This window comes from Spea bombifrons, chromosome 1 (genome assembly GCF_027358695.1).
Source record: "Spea bombifrons isolate aSpeBom1 chromosome 1, aSpeBom1.2.pri, whole genome shotgun sequence".
NCBI classification, from domain to species: domain Eukaryota; kingdom Metazoa; phylum Chordata; class Amphibia; order Anura; family Pelobatidae; genus Spea; species Spea bombifrons.
Genome location: NC_071087.1, coordinates 22,190,276 through 22,215,831, shown reverse-complemented (window position 1 = coordinate 22,215,831; position 25,556 = coordinate 22,190,276). Strand labels below are relative to the sequence as shown.

The window sequence follows — 25,556 nt, the reverse complement described above, 5'->3', positions numbered from 1 at the left end:
GTGCCAGGGCCGCCTCGTCATGCCCCCCCCAATGGCCCTGTCTGTCCATGCACTGTATTAAGGCAAGCAGTGAATTTTTTGTTAGCACCTTGATGAGCAATTGAGCATCTTTGCTGTTTCAAAGATAAAATTCAAATCTGCCATATAATGAATATAATCTGATCAGTCCAGGCTCAGATTTATTTGCAAAATGCCTATACAAAAAGAAGTATAAATTGCCTTCAAGCTTGGACAGGCCATCTGGCATAAAAGGCAAATGCCAAAGACAAATAGCCCAGTTCCCTAGAAATATGTAGCTTGTACATGGATTGTTAGTCAATTTCCTTTTCATTTATATAAAAACAAAACCGTGATCCAGAAGGACATCACATGACAAAATGTGAACCATAACATAAGTATTTACCTAGTTATATATACAGTATTTATATATTTCCATCTTGAAGCCCCAAACTTTGCACAGTAAACAAATTAGGCACATAGTAGAATATGCCATGTAGGATAGCATCAGTTTTTAGCCAAGGAAACATTCTATTTGAATTGATTTGCTCTACTGGAGATGGCATTTTCATCCTCAAGTGTCAGCAATGAACCATCGGTACTCCCAAGCAAGCTGTGTTGATCTTCGTGGTCATCATAGAGCCCGTATTTTTCTTTTTTTACACTGGAAGTGATCTGACTCCATGTAATGTTAGTGTTCTTAAAAGCATGTAGGAGGAAGATACCAACAATAATGGTAATGAAACCACTCAATGTTCCAATCATATCACTGGCACTCATACTGTTCCATTCTTTGAACAGTATTACAGAACAAGTGACCACCATAGTGGTAAAAAAGACGTAATAAATGGGGGTCACCATTGAGGTGTTGAACACATCCAGAGCTTTGTTGAGATAATTGATCTGTGTACTCACAGAGACTACCAAGGTAAACAATAAGATGAAGACGAGTGGGTCTTTGTAAACGGGCTTCTTCTCAATTAATTCAGTAATGGCAATGCCCAGTCCCTTCACAGATGACACTGAGAATGCTCCTATAATGGAACAGATGGCAATATACACCAGTATATTTGTTTGGCCTTTCTTTGGGGCAACCAAAAGTATCAGCAGCAATGAAGCCACAAACGCCAGCGTAGCAAAAGTAATGAAGCCTATTGACAGAGAATAGTAAATTAGAATAAAGTAGATAAAAAAACACACATAATACATACAAGCCAAGAAAACACTTTTGTTTCTTCTACATGTACCACCCCATTATAACCAAGCTCATTTTCACTCATCCCCAATTGCAGTTTTTAATATCCCTCCCTTCTAAATGTATTTATTACGGAAATTGTTTATTTCACACAACTTGAGTATGAATCTGGTGAAGAACCAAATATTGTCAATCAAAAATCACCAACCTGGATCTCTTAGCTTAATCTCCATTTCATGCAGAGAGGTGACCTCCTCTTCCTGAGGAGCATGAATGACCATCATTGTAGATCCCAAAATACACAAAAGACAGCCCAGTTTCCCGTGAATGTTCAACTTCTCATTCAGGAAATAAGATGATAACACGGCACTGTTTGGACAAATAACAAATATTTACATGATCTTCTGTATTTGCATAGCTGCAACAACATTTGTATGCTGCCTTCCCCTGAAAGCCGCTCTCACTCTTGTAAAACACAAGTAGTCCAAGGGTAGCCTGTGGTGTGTGACACATCTGGACAAAGATAGTACAATGGTGTCAATTTGATTAGACTAGTCACAATAACGAGACTTAAGGCCTGCTGGATATTTGCTGAATATTTGCCTAATAACCCATTTCCAGTATGAAAAGGTGACACCGGTCCATGTGTCCCGACAGTACACTCAAGCTATTGGAAAGTCTGCAGTATATTACTGTTTTCGTGGGGGGTGTACTGTACTATACTACAGGTCCAGGGGGTTGCCTCGTTATAATAAGGCAAGTGGTTGTGACCATTAGTCCTGTAGATGTTCAGCATTCAGGCCATGTGAGAACTTTACAGACACTCCTTTCAATTCGTTCTATATTAACAGGAGGCAAACTTTTCATGATAGAAAGATTTGTATGATGCATCTATATAAGTTCGGTACGATCTTATGTGAATATACCTCCACACTCCAGAAGTTAAAGCCAAGATGAACTATTAACAGCTTAACACAATGATGTCATCAGAACGCACATCTTACTTACCATATAAGGACACTAAGTGCGCCAAGAGGAGTCACCAGAGTTGCCGGGGCAAACGCATATGCAACAAAGTTGGCGGCTTCACCTGCACCCACTGAGAAACAAAAAAATTGAAATGTCAAATTATGTACGTGCAATGCAGGATAGTAATTCCAAAACAAGGGAACAAACTAGGGTAGAATAAAATGTAAAAAAAAAAAAAAAAATCAGGGCATTGAGCAGTCTTGTAGACAAGGTAACATTACAATTATAAACTGATAAAAAGACTAGAGGAATAGTTATGTTATACAATATATATATATATATATATATATATATATATATATATATATATATATATATATATATTATATATATGGGATATATAAGTATCTAGCTGTAGGCACAAAGATCTCCTTTCTGTACACTTCAGTCCGTAGGCTGTTCCTATACACTAATAACACACACACACACACATATATATACATATATACCGTATTGGCTCGGATATAGGCCGCCCCCGTATATAGGCCGCACCCTAAAAGTTTGGTGCTTTTTTAAAGAAAAAGTTTTTTTTCTTTAAAAAAGCACCAAAAAAAACATGCTGCCACTCTGTCTCCCCCCCCCGAGATACGCTGCCGCTGTCCTCCCTCCCCGCGATACGCTGCCGCTGTCCTCCCTCCCCGAGATCCGCTGCCGCTGTCCTCCCTCACCGCGATCCGCTGCCGCTGTCCTCCCTCCCCGCGATACGCTGCCGCTGTCCTCCCTCCCCGCGATCCGCTGCCGCTGTCCTCCTCTGCCCCCCCCTCCTCGACTTACCGGAGCAGACTCCCGGGTGTCTTGCGGGGCCGGCGAGGGACATCTACGCAATACGCGTATGCAATTTCCGGTACCGGAAGTTGCATGCGCGTATTGCGTAAATGTCTCCCGCCGGTCCCGCAAGACACCCGGGAGTCTGCTCCGGTAAGTCGGGGGTGGGCAGAGGTAAAACGCTTAGATAACCTCCCGTGCCGGCACCCCCCCCGTGGGAAGTGCTGGCAGGGGAGGCTGTCTGAGCGTATCGGGGAGAAGGATGCAGGTCCCCTGCACCGCTGCGGGGGACCTGTATCTTAACCCCGCTGCCTGCCCGGCGCCCGGGACTGCATGTCCCGGGCGTCGGGCGCTAGAGCCCGAATATAGGCCGCACCCCCACTTTAAAAACTTAAAGTGGGGGAAAAAAGTGCGGCCTATATTCGAGCCAATACGGTAATATGTGTGTGTGTGGACTGGAAAGCGTTTGCTCATTGCAATACCCCTTAAAGGGCGCACACATTTTTGCTCTATTTAACACTAAAGGCAAAGGATGGGAGGAAAACCAGATCTCTACAGATTCCTCATGAGCTCTGTTGTAACAGGTGTGATCAATGAATCCTCTCTGAGGGGAATTGTTATAAGTCCCAGACAGTGGAGAGCAAACTGTACAGCTAGGGGACCCCCGGGGACTATTCTTCAGCATACTGGACAGATGGTTGCTATATACACAAACACATTGGATGGTATGGTGCTTTAGCAACACGCATACACAAAAGAAACAGAGGCCTGGTGAAGTTACAGAAGTGTACAGCGAGGAGATGATTGCAGTTCCCGTGTACAGTACGGCTCATTCCTAGAATATTTTACATTTAACCTTTTGAATAAACCCCGAATGACGTCAAAGGTGACCGATCATGACCAGGGAGTTTCAGAACAAGCAGCTCCCGCAATAACACATGTTCCGTTATGTGCCTCTAGAGGCATTCGTTTCCACCAGTTCCCTGTAAACATTAATAATTCCTATACAATACCAGGATATTATGTACCTAATCACCATTGGTCAGGGTACAGGTACCACCGGCTGATATTGGTGTCTTATTGTGTACTACACGAGTTGGAGTTGTCATTGTTTATATGGCAAGCACTGTTGGAGACACCATGGCCCGCTTAACACCTGATTTGCAATTACCATGCAGTTGCTAGAAGATTTTATTCACAGAAAAAATCTGTATTTCGAAGTCTAAAACAAAGGGAAAACTTTCTATTTTATCTCATGATCCCTGAGCCCTGGGTAAGGCATAATTTAATGAGGAAGAAATCTCTCTATACATTATACAGGGCGAGCCAAGCTGTAGCTAACTCTACTATAATGTCTAGTGAAAAATCTCGACCGGCAGATCAAGAGAATATTTGTGGGCGATATAAAAGTGCAGCGTTCAGCCATGCTTACACAGCAGGTAGCCACGCGCTTGTGATTTCTCATTTGCCACGGCCTATTTTTCTCCATCAATCTAGTCCAGATAGGAGTTGTAGTTCCACAACACCCGAAGAGCTACCCATCGGGCACCCTGCACTTAATCATCAATTGTACGACAAATGTAGTGTTTGCTGACGAAGGCATTACAGACGAAAGATATACAACTGATCCAACTTTTGTTTTCTATGTAGATTGTGGGATACACACCAAAGAGTGACAAAAACGGGCAGTTTTCACTTTCTCTGTTTTGGTCTGTAGTATTATTTATTATCATTTATAGCACTATCATATTCCATAATGCTGTACAATGGGTAACATAACAGTTTGGAGTCACAGAAACAAAATGCGAGATAGGCCCAGTATAATATAATTAATAACTGATGGGGGTGGAAATCTTGGATTATAAATGTACATTATCCTGACAATCACGTATACAATATTCCTATGTAACCCAGTGCAGTTATTTTGTCTAATAACATTACAGCTGGGTTGTCATGGATACTGACCTTTCCTTCCAGCACCAGGTTACTTGTCTCCTCTGAGCCAATCAGTATCTCAATGGGACATATGTCAGTTTACCTAAGCTAGGGAATGTTTCTCAGCCTATCAGAGGAGAGGGTCTAGGAAGAAACTTCTGGAAGAGCAGAGCTAAGCAGGGGAGTGAAGAAGGAAGAGAGACAGACTGCCCTCCCTGTACGCAAGCCTGAAGTAAACCTGTTGCCTTTAGTGTGTGTACTGCTGACATCCAAGCAGTACACTGAAGTTGAAGTAGAAGTGTGCAGAGAATACAGCATGGTGCTGTATGTTCCTGAGTGAGAGTGAGAGACTGCAAGTACCCAGAGCGTCCAAGTCCTGCATCCTGTACCAGTGAGGTGAAAGCAGAGCTGCAGACAGACATCTGTGTGGGAAGACAGTTATTATTCTCAGCCAGGAGGTTAAAGGGGCAGCATCCCAGAGCTGCCTGAAGACATTAAGGAGAGGTACTTAACTAATATACATCAACATATATATACTTTTCTCCCCGGGTAGCGCTACCTGCATCAAGGGCCCCAACAGTGCACCAACACTGGGACATCTGGGTGGGAAGAACACCTACATTTGGGGTGGGGGAGCGGGTGTTGGCAGTTATCTGTGTTAAATATATATATATATTCTCAGGACTGTTCACCCACTGCTAGAACTGAACTGAATAGGCACAGCAGCTGGGTCTTTATATTATAATACCTGTTTATTTCAATCTAGTCTATAAATAATTTGCATTTTAGTTGTGTGTGTTATTTTCTTGTGTGAAAGGGGCCATTTCTCAGTGGGTGGGTTCCCCTACTCAACATAGTACAAATCACTGAGTGGAGGCACTGCATAAAGAAAGAAGATGTCCCGATCTCCCAGCAATTGCGGAGGCTCAGGTTTCCTGTCACCAGCGTCACTGAAATTTGTAACTACCAGCCTGACAGCAGAGCAAGGTAAAAAAAGGGTTACAGATGGAGGCACTGCTGAGATGAGTTGGGACGTTAATAGAGTTATTAGTAGCATTTCGTACCCCAACTCCCTAGAAGTTCGGGAATGGGCACTGCGAAAATCTATTCCACCTAACCAGGCTGTGGCTATATGCAATATACCTCTTGCATTAAAAAGAAAAAGTTTTGATGATGCCATTCGACAGATACAAGGATTAGAGCATTTTCGTCTAGTACAGACCCGGAAGGATGAAACAGCAGGATTGGCTGTGGCTCTAGTAAGAGGCTATGGACCTCTGAACAAGGAAGATGGTCCTATGTGTATACAGTTGCCAGGGACACATATACCTGGCAGTCCTTTGATTTACGCTTATGAAAATAGCGACGATGACGGTGAAGTCAACGATGGGGACAACGACAACATTTTCAGCCCCGACTCTGATACCGAAATCCATAGTGACAGTGAGAGCGGTTGTGAAACTGTAAGGAAGCATCTTAAGCTGCCCTCGCGAGACAGATCTCGAAAGAAGTATCATACCACCCCTGTTACTCAGAGAAATGAGAAAAGTCCATCCTTAACTGAAGTACTGGCTCAGCTGTCTAAAAGTGTTGTACAAGCATCTCATGAACAGCACTACAGGAAGTTGAAAACCTTTTCCGGTGTTATGCCTGTGCCCACAGGTGAGGAGGATTTCTCTACCTGGAAAAGTAATGCAGTCCAGATGTTAGAAGAGTGGACCTGTGTTGAGAATGTTAAACGTCAACGAATCATTGAAGGTTTGAAAACTCCAGCATTGGAATTAGTGAGACATCATCTCTTGCTATACCCTGACTCAACAGCCAATGATATTATCGAGGTGTTGAATGAAGTCTATGGAGATGATGATACAGAGGATGAACTACGTACTCAGTACTATAATACCATCCAGAAAGAAAAGGAGAAACTCCCTGCTTATTTGGTTCGCTTAGAGTTGATATTAGGTAAGCTGTTTGAAAAGAAGATAATTTCTCGAGGTGAAATTGATGCATACAGAAGAAAACAAGTACTTAGAGGGACTCGTTCACAGGATAATAGAGTTATGTCCTTAACTGCTCTGTTGCGATCTAGAGGTCCCCTTAGCTTTTCAGATCTAATAAAGGAGGCTAAAGCCATTGAGAAGGAATTCTCCTATGCAGCTAGCCAAAAGGGAATTGACACCAAAGCCTCTGGAAAGGAAGAACGGAAAACTGAGTTCAAGGAAAAGAAAGTGGATGCTCAACCCAAAGACTCAGAGAAGACTCCTAGAGCGTGGCCACAGCCCGAGATGAGGAGAGAATTTAAGTGTTTCAACTGTGGACAAAAGGGACATCTGCTAAGTAAATGCCCTCTTAAGGCTGGTTCTGCTAATGTAGAAGTCCTAACTATTGAACAGAGTCCTGCAGAGCTTAAATATCAGAGGAAGAAGAAGCAAAGGAAGCAAAGGAAAAAGCTACCTAGTAAAAGTAATGATGAACTGTCTACAGATATTAGGATAGGCCCAAAGTCTCTCATATCTCTTATGGTTGAAGGGATTCATGCCTCAGCATTGCTGGACACAGGCTCCCAAGTAACTATAATTTTCCGTCCATTCTACGATGAGCATCTAAGCCATTTACCTATCTTGCCAGCAGATGATGTCAAGTTGTGGGGGTTGAGTTCCCAGGCTTATCCTGTCGAAGGAGTCGTCAAGGTGCAGATTGTGATTCCTCAGCTGGACACTGGAATGGTGTATCCTATGGATGTTGAAGCCTTAGTGTGTCCAAACCTAGGTCGGCCTGGTATTCCCATTATACTTGGGACGAACACTCACATGGTTCGAGGTCTGTTGCAAACCTACCTTAAGGAAGTGGGAGATGTCTATATGAAAAGGATGGAAGAACTAGAACCAGCCCTGAGACAGGAATGTCATAAATTGGCTCTTGAGACCCAAACTGGACAGTTTCATTATTGGGGTCCCCAACCTGTTTCTCTAAAGCCTGGAGAAATGAAGTCTGTTACAGCTGTTGCAGTCTTGGGAGAAGGTATGTTTTCTGGGGATTGTCAGTTCTGCCTGGAATCCCTTCCTGAGGAAGACTCCATTAAAGGTTGGACTATTATGCCAGAAGTGAAAGACTGGAGAAGTCAGAAGATCGACATATTTGCAGTAACTGTCTTCAATCGATCTGCTACTGATATTTGTATAGATCATTGTCAGCAGTTGGGAGTTATCCACCTTCTGGAAGAGATAACCCCTCTCACTATGCTGACAGTAAATTGTGAAGAAAATTCTTCCAGAGACCTAAAGTTCAATCTGGATGGGTCTCACCTATCCCCAGAATGGACAGAGAGACTGTTGAAGGCTCTTAGATCCCGAGAAGGGGCCTTCTCTATAGGAGATATGGATGTGGGCTGTGCCAAAAGTGCCCAGCATAGCATTAGACTGAATGATCCTGCTCCCTTTCGTGAGAGATCCCGACGAATTGCTCCTCGAGATATTGAAGATGTGAGAAACATACTTCAAGAAATGGAAGAGGCTGGAATTATTTGTGAGTCCAGAAGTCAGTATGCCTCTCCCATAGTCGTGGTGAGAAAGAAGAATGGTTCAGTGCGCCTGTGCATTGATTATCGCACATTGAACAAGAGAACTATCCCTGATCAGTATACACTGCCAAGGATAGAAGACCTCCTGAATGCCTTAACTGGGAGCAGGTGGTTTAGTGTCTTGGATCTACGGTCTGGATACTATCAAGTGCCTATGAGAGAAGAAGATCAGCAGAAGACTGCATTCATTTGTCCCTTGGGGTTTTTCCAATTTACCCGTATGCCACAAGGTGTAACCGGAGCTCCAGCCACTTTCCAACGACTAATGGAGAAGACATTAGGGGATCTGAATCCAAGGGAGTGTCTGGTCTACTTGGATGACATAATTGTATTTGGAAAGAATCCCGAAGAGCATGAAAAGCGGCTGCTGAAAGTGTTAGATCGTTTACAGGCTGAAGGTCTCAAACTTTCATTAGATAAGTGCAAATTTGCTCAGAATTCAGTTACATATGTTGGACACATCGTATCCGCTGAAGGAGTGGCCACAGACCCTGCCAAAATTGAAGCAGTTGTTAACTGGCCCAAACCAAGTAACATTGAGGAGTTGCGTTCTTTCTTGGGATTTTGTGGCTATTACCGGCGTTTTGTGGAAGGCTACTCCAAGATAGCCCGAAGTCTCCACAATCTTCTGCAAGTGGAACCTGTTAGAAAGGGGCGGAAAATTCTTCACCCCAAAGACCCTATTGGGGAAAAGTGGACTTCAGAGTGTGAAGAGGCTTTTCAGCTTCTTAAACAGAAGATGACTGAGGCGCCCGTTCTAGCTTATGCTGATCCTGACAAGCCACATGTTTTACACGTGGATGCGAGTTTGGAAGGACTTGGGGGTGTCCTACACCAACCATATCCTGAAGGGCTTAGGCCAGTGGCCTATATCAGTCGGAGTTTAACCGGAAGTGAGAAGAATTATCCAGTACATAAATTAGAGTTCCTTGCCCTTAAGTGGGCTATTGTGGAGAAGTTGCATGATTACTTGTATGGTGTTAAGTTTGAGGTGCGAACTGACAACAATCCTCTCACTTACATTTTGACTACAGCCAAGTTGGATGCTACAGGTCATCGGTGGTTAGCTGCGTTATCCAATTATGAGTTTTCATTGAAATACAAGGCAGGACCAACGAATGTGGGGGCTGATGCTCTATCTAGACGACCTGGATTGCCTGCAGTGAGAGATAAAGAGGAGTGGGTTGAGATCCCTGGCCCAGGAGTCAGAGCCCTTTGCCAAACCTCAACAGTGGAAAATGAGTGGGTAAATTTCTCAGAGTTGCGGTGTATAGACTCTCTCAGCTGTACGCCTGAAGCCATTCCAGAGGCTATGTGCCTTCCAGCCACAATTCCCCTGTGGTCCATGATTCGAATAGAGGAAAAGCAAAAAGCCCAGAACCAAGATCCTGTAGTTGGTCGTTTGTTAAGAGCTGTGAAGACTAATAATCTTAAGCTTTTGAATGATTTACCCGCTGAGCTACAACAACAGTTTAAGAAGGAGTGGCGTCGATTCCATATTGAAAATAAACTCCTGTATCGTATTATACAATACCATGATCATCCTGGCAGGAAACAATTAGTCCTACCTCAAAGGTATAGAGGGATGGTCCTGAGGTCTCTTCATGACCACCATGGCCACTTAGGAGTAGACAAAACCTTTGGGTTGATACGAGATCGCTTCTACTGGCCTGGAATGAGAGAATCTGTAGAGCTGTATTGCCGGAGGTGCAGAAGATGCATCCAGAGGAAGACCCTACCTACCAGAGCTGCACCCATGGGCCACCTTAGGAGTTTGGGCCCCATGGATTTAGTCTGCATGGATTTTCTCTGCATAGAAGCCGATTCTACTGGCACCAGCAATGTTTTGGTGATTACTGATCATTTCACCAGGTACGCCCAAGCATACCCAACAAAAGATCAGAAAGCTGCCACTGTTGCTAAAGTATTATGGCAAAAGTTCTTTGTACATTATGGGTTCCCAAACCGGCTGCACTCCGATCAAGGTAGAGATTTTGAAAGTAAGCTTATTCATGAGATGTTGAAGCTACTTCAGATTGAAAAGTCTAGAACGACCCCATACCACCCTGAGGGAGATGCTCTTCCTGAGAGGTTCAACCGAACGCTGCTTAATATGTTAGGGACACTTAAAGATTGTGAGAAAAGGTCCTGGAGTCGGCATGTAGAAGCGATGGTTCATGCATACAATTGTACACGGCATGAATCCACTGGCTTCTCCCCGTATTTTTTGATGTTTGGAAGAGAAGCAAGATTGCCCATTGACATCCGTCTGGGAGTGTCCTCAGATGGAATGAACCATGGATCTCACTACCGATATGTCAGGCAATTAAAGGAGAACTTACAAAAGGCTTATGGGTTGGCTGAGCAGGCCACAGCCAAGCTGAATGAAGATAACAAGCAAAGGTATGATACTAAAGTACGTTATAAGGACATTCAGCCTGGAGACAAAGTCCTACTGAGAAATTTAGGCATTCCAGGAAAACACAAGTTGGCTGACCGTTGGAAAGACATCTTGTTTGAAGTTGTTTCCAAGATCCCAGGGATTCCCGTGTACAGAATCAAGGGGCCTGAAGGCCGGATAAAGGCATGGCACAGGAATCACTTATTACCTGTGGCTTTTCCTGAAAATAGTCAGAGTAATGGAAATGAGGGCCCTAGTATGCAACCTCCATCAACAATTGACCCTGGAGAAGGTTCTAGTGGAGTTGTTCCTGTTAGCAGAGGAGCTGCTGAATCTGGCTGTGAACAAGACTGGTGGACTTTACCCCAACCTTCTGTCCACGATTCTCCTCCAAATTGTCTGAATCCTGAAAGCCCTAGCTTTGTCCCAGGTTCCTCTGAAAGAGACTTAAGTACTATGAGAGAACCAGAGCCTCAAGCGACTGGACCCCTCCCCAACAGTGCAAGGGGAAGACCTTGTGCTGAAGATACCAGAGGACTTCCTCAGAGGAATCTGGGTCGCAGCAGGAGAAATAGAAGGCCACCGAGGTTTCTAACATATGACAACATTGGGGAACCCACCTACTTTCAGTCCCAACCCATGTACAATAAATTGATAAATGTGTTGCACGCCCTAACCGAAATTCTTCGTGAGAGTGCTTTACTGTTCTAAGTCGCTGTTCGTGTATCACGTACCATGTTCTGTTTTACTGTTTTATACTTTGCTAGGATGTTCTGTTCCTGCCAGTGGGAGGCAGGATATTTTTTTTCGAGGCGGAGGGTGTAACCCAGTGCAGTTATTTTGTCTAATAACATTACAGCTGGGTTGTCATGGATACTGACCTTTCCTTCCAGCACCAGGTTACTTGTCTCCTCTGAGCCAATCAGTATCTCAATGGGACATATGTCAGTTTACCTAAGCTAGGGAATGTTTCTCAGCCTATCAGAGGAGAGGGTCTAGGAAGAAACTTCTGGAAGAGCAGAGCTAAGCAGGGGAGTGAAGAAGGAAGAGAGACAGACTGCCCTCCCTGTACGCAAGCCTGAAGTAAACCTGTTGCCTTTAGTGTGTGTACTGCTGACATCCAAGCAGTACACTGAAGTTGAAGTAGAAGTGTGCAGAGAATACAGCATGGTGCTGTATGTTCCTGAGTGAGAGTGAGAGACTGCAAGTACCCAGAGCGTCCAAGTCCTGCATCCTGTACCAGTGAGGTGAAAGCAGAGCTGCAGACAGACATCTGTGTGGGAAGACAGTTATTATTCTCAGCCAGGAGGTTAAAGGGGCAGCATCCCAGAGCTGCCTGAAGACATTAAGGAGAGGTACTTAACTAATATACATCAACATATATATACTTTTCTCCCCGGGTAGCGCTACCTGCATCAAGGGCCCCAACAGTGCACCAACACTGGGACATCTGGGTGGGAAGAACACCTACATTTGGGGTGGGGGAGCGGGTGTTGGCAGTTATCTGTGTTAAATATATATATATATTCTCAGGACTGTTCACCCACTGCTAGAACTGAACTGAATAGGCACAGCAGCTGGGTCTTTATATTATAATACCTGTTTATTTCAATCTAGTCTATAAATAATTTGCATTTTAGTTGTGTGTGTTATTTTCTTGTGTGAAAGGGGCCATTTCTCAGTGGGTGGGTTCCCCTACTCAACATAGTACAAATCACTGAGTGGAGGCACTGCATAAAGAAAGAAGATGTCCCGATCTCCCAGCAATTGCGGAGGCTCAGGTTTCCTGTCACCAGCGTCACTGAAATTTGTAACTACCAGCCTGACAGCAGAGCAAGGTAAAAAAAGGGTTACACCTATAAAGAAACCCTTTGTGACGTCTATTTACACTTAGGATTAGTAAATACCTGTATCTGTAGGCAACCCAAAAAAACAAACCAAAACAAAAAAAACTTACTTGAAAGCAATCCTGCCCACCACAGCCATTCCTTCAGATACGAGAATCCACCTTGACCTGCAAAACAATGTTTTTTTTTTGTGTTAGACAAAAAACTGAACATTCCCGCCTCTGTCACCCCAGGGGGATTGGGGGGGGAGTGAAATTTTCCTCAGGAGGCCCAAAATTCTTCGAATAGGATGTGGGAGTGCAGTGATGCTCAACATAGTGTGCGAGTGATGTTAGAGTATAATGAGTGTAAGTGAGGTGTGAGTGTGCACTAGTGCATATACCGTTATTAGTTAATGGGAGAGGAAGGGCATGGAGCCGGGGGGGGATATGGTTACATGCGTATTTTGGCCAACTATAATACTTCTTTTTTCCTGTTATAATAAGGTTAATGAGTTGTTATATATAATACAAAGTTTATATCTTGCCAATAAAAAATAAATAAATCGTATACGAAGGAGTTCAACACAACCTGCTGAGGTTCACATTCTATTTTCTTAGCTTTTTATAATTTTGTGTCCAGGGTTGATATATGTATCGCAATTATTATTTAAACAAAGCAAGAATCCAGCGCAGTACCCCAAGTTTGTTCAGTCCTGTCAAATTTTTCATGGCTATATTGCTCACCAAGAAACTGAATCAGTGCCCAACGTCAATGCCTCGGGTAGACGTTTCTGGTAGTTGTTGGGCATGCGCTGAATTGTTGCTCTGTTTTGTATACTTATTGGTCATTATTATTCTAGCAGCAATCCGGGAATCTGAATGTGTATAAATTTTATGTTGTGCGCGCCCTTTTCTATATACAGTATTTGTTTGCTGCACAATTTTCAATATAATGGCTATATATTGAGCAAAACAAACCACCCATTATACAAGTATGTTTGAGATAATTATGCTATTAAAAACGGAACTTTCTATTTTACATGTAATAAGTAGAATCCAAGTGATTATTGGCTAAGTAGAATTAAAGTGCAGGCTTTCAAGACAATGCAGAGCTCTTCTTCAGATAGGCTACATAATACAAGTGTCTCTTAAATACACGTCAAAAATTGCATGGGTGGGGAAACAGATAAGATCTGCAACGTTTGGTCATTAGTAACAATGATGTGAAATGTCCCTGCAGGTGAGCGAAGTCCTCCGAGAGTCAGGATGCGGTAATGCTGGTCATCCTGGTTAGGCCATGAGTAATGGTTGGCTTCTTTCCTCCACACCTTCTTATTTTACTCACACACCTATTCTTTGTTTGTCTTATCCTGTCCAGGCAGTTTTACTTATTAGCATGTTACACCAGCCACCACCTTATTATTCTTTCTAAACCAGACAGTCACCGACAACCTTTACATGAAACAATGCGGTAACGCGTTACCATAGAAACAATATCTGAAGCATGCATTGCTCCAAGCACTCTCTCCACAAGGGCAAGTCCAGACCGATCTGCGGGACAATTATGCATTTTGCTGTGGATTTCACGTTTCTGTCTTAAACAAAACCAGCTTTTTTTATTTTATTTACATGAAATTATAATAAATGAGATTTAAGCTTTTCAGGCTAGACTCTCATGGGCGCTGTTTTAATCATTGGACTTAGTGTTTCACAAGTAAATTTTTAACTTTTTTTATTGCTACAATAATGATGGGTTTTCTTAATGTTGAGTTCTTATCGTTTTTGAAGCCCATCTTGCATTGACTTTTTATATTAACATATTTTGTTTTGTTTTTTGTCCCGTGCCATGGTCGGAAGAAGGGGATCTATCGGAAAGTAACATTTTGGGGTGAACCTCTCTTCTGCCATTACGTGAAATGTTGATGCATTTTGTAATTGCTGGGAGGTTGGATTTTTTATTTCATGTCTAGTTCTTGATGAAAGTAAAGTGGGCAAGATATTTGGAAAATTGGATTTTTGTTTAGTCTGCTTGAGATCCCTCCAAGTCTCACTGTCTTGGCCGCTGTCCTTTTGTAGTAGATTAGCGTACATGTTCCAGTTTAAATATGTTTTATCCTTAGTTTAATTAATGCATTATTATAATGTGGTCCATACCTTTATTCCCATTTTTAACGTGTTATTTCTCCGGATTTAGCAGAGCTTATCATACAGGTACCAAAGAAATCATTTTATATAAATGGTAAGGTCCCTCTATTCATAATGAATAATTGAGGGTAGAATAAAATAAAGGGACTTGAGAATTGTGAATCAAACTATGTTTATTGAGTGTATATATAATACAAACAATAATTCCATTTGAATCCAAAATGTATCTATAAAGCAGAGTTCATAAATAATAAGTATAATGCTTGCCAATAAAGATAATAATTTGCAACATACAGTCTCTCAGTAAGCGCAGTATTCCGCCCCCTAAAACTGGCGATTTCACTTATATACTTTGTCTTAGCCAAAAGTTTGCATTGCCATACGGTATGACCTTGACTATGTTACACAAAGTCGTTTACCACGAAATCCACCTGTAAAATTGTGGCACGTGACATGTACTTTATACAAAAACAAAGCCTATACTTACAATAGTACAAATATATTATAAATGAAAGGTACACTCAATCTTAATAGATAATTATGTATTGCATGAATCATGAAGAAATTATAATCTATCATAAGCCTATAACAGCATCATGCTGGTTTATTGCCAATAGAGAAAGATGCTTGCCACAATAAGGTAAATTTAGCAAAAAAAAACCCCACAAACCCCCCAATTTTACACATTGTTCCAATTAGAAATCAGAATATTAAAGTGTCCAGTTCTGAAAGTAAAGCCTTTTGTTTATTATAATACCAGACAAAGCAGGTCATTCCCAACGTGGTTTGACCCGTTCAAAGCCAATATACTCAACTGTTCAAATAAAGTTTTTCCATAATAATGCCAGCAGAGAATACTCAACGGACCAGAATGTTTGATGTATTGAAATACAAAACAGGACGAAATTATGCAAACAATATCGCCATATCAATACTTTTGGCCCTTGAATCTTAGGGGTTTTGCCCCAATCTCTAAGGGTCACACAATGTGGAGCTGACACCTACCTATACAACGCTGCTTTGATCACTTTTAAGACTGCCAAATTCTACCATTATCATGTGGCTGTCATCCCTGCTTGAATGCAGGTGACTCAATAAAGTGTATCTTGAAGTAATGACGAATCAAGGTTTCCATGAGGACTGTATGGCAATTAACTACATAGACTTTTCATGATGGTCTATTAAAGGGTTAACACAGGCAGCTCAATTAGAAAGTTCCCAGGTACCAGCATTACCAGAAACTGCCTGCGGATGTCTAATTAAGGTCACATAAAACATTTTAAAGATGCTTCTTCTGAAAAAGCATGTTATTTTTATCATACAGGTTGCTGAACTGCTTTTTACCAGTGACAGGCACTGAGTGACTCCATTAGTACCTGCTTTGACTGTAAGCTCTTCAAGCTAGTTTATTCTGCTGTGAGTCCGACGGAGGATACTAGATGCTGGCATTCACCATTGCAAAGCCAAAGAAAGTGCCTCAATGTCATTAATGAACCACGGCATATATCCTAACTGTCCCTTGTTTTTAGGCAGACCAGTCCCTCTTTAGGACCCAAATCCTTCTCCCTCTTTGCTAGGTGCTCATGTTTTTAGAGTATGAACACATCTCATTGTACTAGAGCACAAAAAGTCACAACAGATAAAAATCGCTGCTGTTAAAACGGCATTCACGTGTTTATAAATGTAATGGCGTACGTATAATTGGTTTTCTTTTTTAAATACCTTAATTACATAAATGGATTTTAAAGTCTCAGTAAAGCCATGAGCCCAGCGAGGTCTCAATGAGCGTATGAACCGATTGTGTAAATGAAACCACCGCTCGCACATTCACGCACACGCACTCACCTGCTCTGGCGACTCCTTTTTCAGCCAATCGCAAAAGGCCTTTTTTCTTCATTATGAAACTTGATCCAATGAAAAGACTGGAACCGATGGCCAACGCCAGCCCAATATAGAGATTGTACTTATTTCCAAAAGACTCTGCAAAGTTTAGGTTTGATCCATTGGTGAGCTCTGTTGTATTTTTTAAAGGCACCATAAGTGATGCGGGAGCTCGCGTTGTGTTCATTATCTGGCACCATGCCGGGGTACTGCTGGAAGGACAGATCACTGACAGGACAGCGCCTACAATTAAAATGAATATGTATTGTTTACTTATAAAGCATGTTTGGGCTAACAGACAAGACAACTTATTAACAGATAGCTTCATAACTATCTCTAATTAAAAAATATTGGAGACCTCTACATTAATGCATATGATAGTTGAGTATCAGCTTGAAATGAACAAAGGACGAGGTTAAACCTCATCAGTGTACATGGTCCTGTTTGCTTTCAATGGTAGCATTTTCCTGCCACTGATAGGCTGCTTCAGTTCCTGGTTTCTGCTTAACCTAAAAACCATCTCTAATGAGTGCTTTAAAGAAGAAATCGGGTAACGTATGTTCTGGGGAGGAGGCATGCATCATTCTGTTGGATCATTTCTATCAACCCTCTGACTTTCCCCTGGTGAACCTGGTTATTATTACTCCATCTTCTAGATACGAGGACTCTCCCTACTCGCATGGTGGATATCCCGACTACAGAAAATATACAGATCTTTAAATTGGCTTGCCTGCTTACTTTCTATAAAACTGTACAGGGCTGTCTGCAAGCTTGCCCTAGAAGCCCACCACAACTGTCATAAACAAAACAAAGATGTTTTGTACATTCAAGACCTTAACCAGCACACACACACACACACACACACACACAACACAACATTATAATGAATTGTAATGATCACACGATATAGCTGGCCAAACCAGTCCTAATGCCTGCTAGACCGACCAGATAGCCTCAAGACTTGAACACACAACTAGTTTAGTCAGGAAAACAGTGGAACTGGTAGATCAAAAGGGTTGTGAGATTTCAGTTATATAAAAAGAATTTTAAAAACTATACATTTGCTTGATCTCCAGCACTAAAACATCTGACAACAAGCTTATCCCACTCTACAGACACCGCTTCAAAAGGAGTACAACCTCAAAGTAGAGCAGCTTTAGGGTTTGGTTTTGTAGGTTGCTACTACAGCAAAGTAAACAAAACAACCAAAAAAATAAGACTCCAAAAAAAAAAAATGTTTTGTAGAATATTCGATATTCCCATGGTGGCATGAAACAATAACCCATGGGAGAGAGCCATGGACCAACCACAGAAAAAAAAACACAAACTGCCTCCTTATACTCCATTCGGTGCCAGGCGGTGAGCAATCTGCTGTGCTATGATTCCTTAATTATGCTTCCTCCTGAATTAGATGTTGGGTCATATTTCATTTGGATTAGTCATGTTACAGGATGGCGTGACCATTTAGCTTGTCACATGATGGCTTATATATATCCCCAAAAACATTTTAACTCCACATTTTACAAAAGTTGGTCATCTTCATCACGCTGGATTAATCATTTACTGTAAAGAATTGTTTATAGCCGCTAATAAGCCCATTTGGCACAATGGACAATGCCCATATATCACAAAGGTAACACAACTATTGTAATGGAACAATGCCATTCACCACATCTGGTTATAATCTGTGGATATTATACAGTGTTCCATGTAGCTCAAAATCACCACACTACAACTTATTGTTTGTGGACTTAAATGTAATCAGAATGCCCCAAAACATTTTACACTGAGTTTAAGTGGGCCTTCTTCAAGGGTCAGGGAAAAGATGCATGACCCAGTTTGGTTTTGGGAAGAAAGATGTAGTTGGTGGTATCTGGTCATAAAATCAATATGGATTCCAAAGACAATTTCATAAGTTATAAAAAAGCAATGGATTTTTGTTACCATGTAGGACTGCCACCAACGTCATGACTTCATTTTAAAGGAATGATAATATTTTAGAATAAGAATTCATAAGTTTATAGTATTCTATTATTTGTTTTAATATAATCCTTTCTTTCTCAACGATGGAAGAGATGGAGTTCAGGATATACAAAGCGTCTTGGTGTTGACAGCTTTCTGAAGAGGGCATGACCCAGGAGATCTAATGACTACCTGATCGCTATTACCGTATTTCCCCAAATATAAGCCGCACCCCCCCCCCACTTTAAGTCTTTAAAGTGGGGGTGCGGCCTATAATCGGGGTTTAGCGCAGGAATGCGCAATTTGTATCGCCGGGCAGGCAACAGGGTTAGGATCCAGATCACCCGCAGCGCTGCAGGGGGACCTGGATTCTACTCTCCGGCAGCTGTGGACATCTACGCGATGCGCTGAGACAGCCTCCCCTGCCAGCACTTCCCACGGGGGGGGCACAGGCAAGGAAGATTGTTAAAGCACATCGTGCAGACGTGCCGGCAGCGGAGGTTGTTTATGCTCGCATCGCCGCAGCCGGTGAACGTCTGCAAGATGCGCTTTAACAATCTCCCTTGCCAGCACTTCCCACGGCGGAAGTTGTCTACGCGTATCACGCAGATGTCCCCCGCCGGCCCCGCTAGACACCCGGGAGTCTGCATTGGTAAGTCTGGGGGGGGGCATATCTAGGGGGCAGAGTGGCAGCATATCTTGGGGGGGGTAGAGTGGCAGCATATCTATTCCACTAAATTGTTTTTTTCTAAGAATCTTATTGTGGGGATAAGGGGTCAAATATAGGTCAGGCAGGTTATGGAGGTAAAGCAGGTTAGGGTCAAAAGTTCAGCGTTCTAATGTTCTATTTGCGCTCGCGCTACCAGTGCTGCCCGTGCTTTTTTGCCCGTCTTGTGCTCGCATAAATAGGCGAGGTGCATTACCTGCGGCGAACTGCAGACTGTCTGCACGGACCTCCTAGGAGCGTCTGGTGAGCAGCAGGAGAGCCAAAGGTGGAAGATGGAAGAACTTCTTTCAGGCGCCCATCCACCCACCCAAAATTGTCGTGGCTTTTATTGTAGTTAAGGATGCCCTTTTTAAAAAAAAAAAGAAAGAAAGAAAGAAAGGGTGGACTGGTGGTTCAGTGGGCCTTCTGGCTTGGACTATTGTTAAAGTTTGTTGCGCTCTGGGTTTGGGCCAAGAGTGTCAATATGTAACAAATTATTGGTATTCGTTAATAAGTTATGGTTTCGTTTGGTGATTGTATTGTAAGCTAAATGAAAGACCATGGCCTGTTAATCCAATTTCAGTAGTTTGTCTTTATTTATTATGCGTTCATGTTTATAATTTGTGTTTGCGAATGGTTTGTTTTCTGTTGGTTTTATACATCCCTTACAATCACATGTAAGAGAGGCACATTCCAAAAGTATAATAAATGCTTTCATTTTCAGACATTAATATGCAATTATCAGGGTAGGTGATTGTTTTTTAATGATACCAACTAAATTAGCATATTCACATTTGCCATAACGAATAGTGAACACCTGGGGTATACCTATTCTGTTAACACCAAGTTTAAGTTTCACGTCATTAGGGGATTCATTTTTAGTTTAAAACAAATATGTAAAAAAGCTGGCGTTATGCCAGTATCAGTATAGATAGCAAGTCAGTGGTTTTTTTGTAAGCATATGTATTTAAATATAGTAACTAAATTCACATGGAAATATGTGGTTAAATTTAAAAAAAAATGGTTTATTCAATTAAGACTTTAAGAATTTTATTTTCTTTTAATTGTTGAGGTTTTGTTAGTCCAGTAGTATAAACGCAAGAAATTGTCTTGTATTTATACCACTGGTCTTTTTTAATTGGACTATTGTTTATTTAGCGCGTGCCAATCTTCCATTATAAAGTCAAAAGCAATTCTGTGAGAGAACTGATATTTAGCTTTGAATTATGATCAATTTCTGGTGGCATCTGCTTGCTATAATAATTACAATTTATATATTTTAAATAAATACAATTTTTATATATTAACTCCTATTCAAGCCTGCCCATATAATATAATATGAGAATTGTACGCTGAGGTTTCTTTTCTAAAAATATTTTCTTCTCCCTCTGCAGGACCAATCACCAAAGAAAGATCAAAGTTTTGAGTACATCTGATGCTCACTTTCCAAGGTTTAATTATATGAAAGGAAGAAAGGCTTGGCTTAGGAACATTACCAGTTTAACCAGTACTAGTAATTTGGAATATCAGCATTTTTTTTCTCTAGGTAATAATAAAGAACACAATGCACCTTAGGATCAACTAGCACCTCTTAACCCTTTCAGCATGCTGCCATCTGACTCGTTAGATGCCCGGAGATCCAGGTACGTGGACTTACTACCATAAGCGATTAAACAGGACTGGTTTCTAACAAGGTTAGAGGAACAAAGGGTAACTTGGTTGTTTTCCTTTTTTTTTTTAATTATTACAAAAAAATGTTACTGTTAATTGGCTGCTGAGTAACTCCGAAGACATCAGATGACTATTCTTAGTAAATAGTTTTATAATACAATAACTGTTACAATATAACGCTTAAAAATTAATGTATTCAGTAATATGTTGTGACAATGAAAGAATATTTGCCAAGAAGAACAAACACGTCTTCTAAAATCTTTAGGTATTGTGTAGACGATTTGGGGAACGATGATGATAAACGTGGTTTATATTAAATTGTGGATGATACAGAGTCATGTCACCTGTTGAGTCGTTTCTTCCTCTGATCACTCACGTTGTCTTCTACAGTACAAGAGCTTCAGCATTAATAACAGGTAAAGGTCGCTGCTGGACAACCTCTGTATTAAAAAGGATGTTTGTACCATTTTGTAGATTACCCAAAATTGCATCAAATCCCATTTTTGTTATGTATTTTCTCTATTTGTTTTTTATTATTTTCTTTTTCCAGAAAATACATCATGTGAACACAAAACATTTCGATGCCTGTGAGGGTTTCGCTACCCAAGGTGTTCTGAGTAATTGAAGTGATTTATTAATTCAGACTAAGGTGTAACTTTTAATTTCAGTGAAACTGCACCAGCCGCTTTCCGTGAGTCACCCGGACACACACTGTGTACACATTGAACATCGGCACAGCCTGCTTTGTTGACAATTGATGTCAAAGTTTCAGTGCGCAGCCTGCGCTCCCTTCTGCTGATCCCAGCCTTGTTGACTCAGTGAATGAGCTCACCTATTACTGCTGTAACCGCACACACCGTGTAAACGACAGCACGTTTAGGAAAATCTCAGCACAACGCATTCCTGCATTTCCCTACGCGGTCAACTGAAAGAATGACATACAGTATACCCAGGAGCAATCAACCACCCAGGGGAGGGCTGGCACGAGGGGCAACTGCCCCCTAGACTGCCCTGATGTAAGGATTTGGGACCAATACCAGAGTTCTGAGTGTTTTACTTCTAGTTCCAGATACATTCACCAGGGTTTCTAAAACAGCAAGGGCTTTAAGCAGCATTTACACCCTGACTGTATCCTTTCTATGCTCCTCTTATGCTGCACATGTTGGTAAATACGCATTAGGCGGGACAGGACAGTGCACTTTGAGTATTGTTACTGTTGCCATAGTTGGAGAAATATATAAGAACACTATTATCTGGCCTGTAGATTTGGCATGTTCACCTAGGATGCACGGTGCGAACAGTCCTCACAGCCTCTGCTACTCACATCCAGCTCAGCCAACAACATTACATTTATTTATATAGCGCCAGCAGAGTCCATAGCGCTGTTACAATCAGTGGGATAATAACCCAAACAATCATCATAAAGCTATTCCTATGTGTAGACGAGTTAACATGATGGGAGTTCTATTCATCTGCTTTACCTTACATTTAACACATTGAGTGCCAACCAAATAACCACTATAATAAGCCAAGCCGGCATAAAGCACCTTTTTCACAAAAAATCATTTATTTATATATATATATATATATATATCTATATCTATATATATATATATATATATATCTAGATATATATATATAGATATCTATATATAGATAGATATCTATATATATATAGATATCTATATACCGTATTTGCTCGATTATAAGACGACCCTGATTATAAGACGACCCCCCAAAATCTGAATATTAACTTAGGAAAAAAAAGAAAAAGCCTGAATATAAGACGACCCTAAAGGAAAAAAGTTTTACCAGTAAATGTTAATTCATGTAAACTATTTTTTTTAATAAAAGCTATGATTGAGAAAAATATTTTTTTTTTGTTTTTATTTCTTGTATTTTCCAACCTGTCCCCCAGTTACGCACATCTGCCCCCAGGCTTGCCACACCAATATGGCACTGTGGCCCATGATATGCCTTTTAACCCTCTATATGCCACTGTGCCCCATGTTATGCCTTTTGACCCCCTATGTGCCACTCTGCCTCCAGAAATGCCTTATACCCCTATATCCCATTCTGGCATTTAGGGGGTTAAAATGCATATTATGGGGCAGAGTGGCATATAGGGAGGTATAAGGCATTCCAGGAGGCAGAGTGGCATTAAGGGAGTTAAAAGGCATTATATAGAGCACTCTGCCTCCAGAAATGCCTTATACCCCTATATGCCACTCTGGCATTTAGGGGGTTAAAAGGCATATTATGGGGCAGAGTGGCATATAGGGAGGTATAAGGCATTTCAGGAGGCAGAGTGCACTATTAAATGCCCCCTTAACGCCACTCTGCCTCCTGAAATGCCTTATACCTCCCTATATGCCACTCTGCCCCATAATATGCCTTTTAACCCCCTAAGTGCCAGAGTGGCATATAGGGGTGTAAGGCATTCCAGAAATGCCCTACACACACACACACACACACACACACACTTACTTACCGGTGCTTCCAATTTCCTGCTGTATTGCCGGGGCAGCGGGTTGACGTCTCATTCCGCGGCAGCCAGAAGGAGGTGGAGTTGGCAGCGGGGGTTTGTATGCGTCCGTCGCAAATACCTTCCCCGGCTGCCAGAGATCAGGAACTCTGGAACTCTGATCTCTGACAGTCGGGGAAGGTATTTGCGACGGACGCATACAAACCCCCGCTGCCAACTTCACCTCCGGAAGCACCGGTAAGTGGGGGGGGGGCGACGACAGGAGGATCCAGGTCCCCTGCAGCGGTGCGGGGGATCTGGATCTTAGTCTCCTAATCAGACCTCTATTTGAGGTCTGATTAGAAGACGACCCCGATTATAAGACGAGGGGTATTTTTCAGAGCATTTGCTCTGAAAAAAACCTCGTCTTATAATCGAGCAAATACGGTATATATAGATATCTATATATATATATATATATATATATATATATCTATATCTATATATCTATATATATAAAATGTAATCGGAGAGTTCTAGCACAATTTAAATGACTCCCCTGTATCTTCCAAGTACAAAAAGTATACAGTCTAGAAACATATTTGGGGTGAACACCAGCATGGAGCTAGTGGAGGACTTTTCATCTACAAAACAAAACAACGGAGATCCACCCCACTACCTGACAGCGATAACAAACATAAAATGTGTCTCCATCTAAATAAACTTGTCCGGTGTGAAAGCCCGTCCCGTGTCAGGCTGGGCGGATACCGACCTGGGCTGCAGACGGTTCCTGTCGGTATTATGACAGCCCGATCATCTCCCATGTTTCGATCCACGGAAAGTACTCCAGTCGCCGCAGCCGGTTCGCAGTGAGTCTCCCGATACCGATCCACTCCCAGCCTCACTCAGCAGACCCGCCCACCCGGCAGGGTCACACCCACTTAAAGGGACAGGATCCAGGTGCGGGCTCCGAGGGGCGACGCTGTTCTCACAGGAGGTCTGTTCGGATTACATGGGAAGGTTGTCAAAGAACATGTTATATATATATATAATATTATACATATATCATATATGGTATATATATAACCTCCTACCTCCTTCTGTCAGACCTCCCCACACCTATTATAACTTCAACAGCTCACACCTGTGAGAACCCTTCCTAATTTATTACCTATTATTATCTTTTATGTATAGAATTCAGAAGGCGTGATACATTTTTCATTTTCTCTTACACACACACATACATATATATATTATATAATATTTTTACATTATATATATATATATATATATATGCGAAAATTCCCCCCAACAGCTCAATAACCCCCAACAGATCTCTGCCATCATTGACCCCCCCCCATTACAGCATATGTAAACACACAAATCACACACACTCACTCATACCCCTAGACTGGAAGCTCGTTTGAGCAGGGCCCTTCTCACCTGTTGTCTCTGTAAGTCAAATTGTTATGTTATATTCTTATATACTACTTGTTATGTCCTGTCCACCCATTGTACAGCGCTACTGAATTTGATGGCGCTATATAAAACAATAAATAATAATAATACTCACTAAAACACACTCCATCTCTCCCCTCTTACACATCCATGCTCACACACATTATTACACATCCATTCTCACACACACAGAGACACAAGTACACATCCATGCTCACATACATATATATATATATATAGATATATATATACATACATACAAACAAATATACATACATCCCACCTAATATATCTGGTATTTATTATAGATGCTACAGAATGGGTTATACTCACTGTAAGTTTAATGTATAGTTCCTGGCCCTCCAGCTCCTTTATCTTGCAGGAGGTGCCTTCAATGTTATAACTGCTAGAATGCCAGGCAGTAAACTAAATGTAACTCACAGCAGTGATTTTCAACTCCAGTGCCAAGGTAAAGCACCACAAACAAAGTAGGAATAGCTTATTACATTTATGCACAGATCACCAGCAGATTCCATACT

The 25,556-nt window shown here is 41.8% G+C and overlaps 1 protein-coding gene across 1 annotated transcript; it reads right to left on the bottom strand.

Moving 5' to 3' along the window:
- Positions 1-56: 56 nt before the first annotated feature.
- NIPAL1 (NIPA like domain containing 1) lies at positions 57-24,433 on the bottom strand. The gene is made up of 6 exons (XM_053458428.1): positions 24,332-24,433; positions 16,721-16,999; positions 12,860-12,916; positions 2,201-2,291; positions 1,401-1,561; positions 57-1,148 (listed from the first exon to the last, which is right to left on the bottom strand). Exons 1-6 carry the CDS (start codon positions 24,381-24,383, stop codon positions 529-531), a joined length of 1,260 nt encoding a protein of 419 aa, XP_053314403.1. The 5' UTR covers positions 24,384-24,433; the 3' UTR covers positions 57-528.
- Positions 24,434-25,556: the final 1,123 nt, after the last annotated feature.

Bases quoted from the DNA above. Each gene is read 5' to 3' on its own strand.
- NIPAL1 (XM_053458428.1), bottom strand. From the start codon at position 24,383: ATGGGAGATGATCGGGCTGTCATAATACCGACAGGAACCGTCTGCAGC. The intron at 1,562-2,200 runs GTAAGTAAGATG...TTGTCCAAACAG, and splicing joins GCACTTAGTGTCCTTATATG to TGCCGTGTTATCATCTTATT. The intron at 1,149-1,400 runs GTTGGTGATTTT...CTCTGTCAATAG, and splicing joins GATTAAGCTAAGAGATCCAG to GCTTCATTACTTTTGCTACG.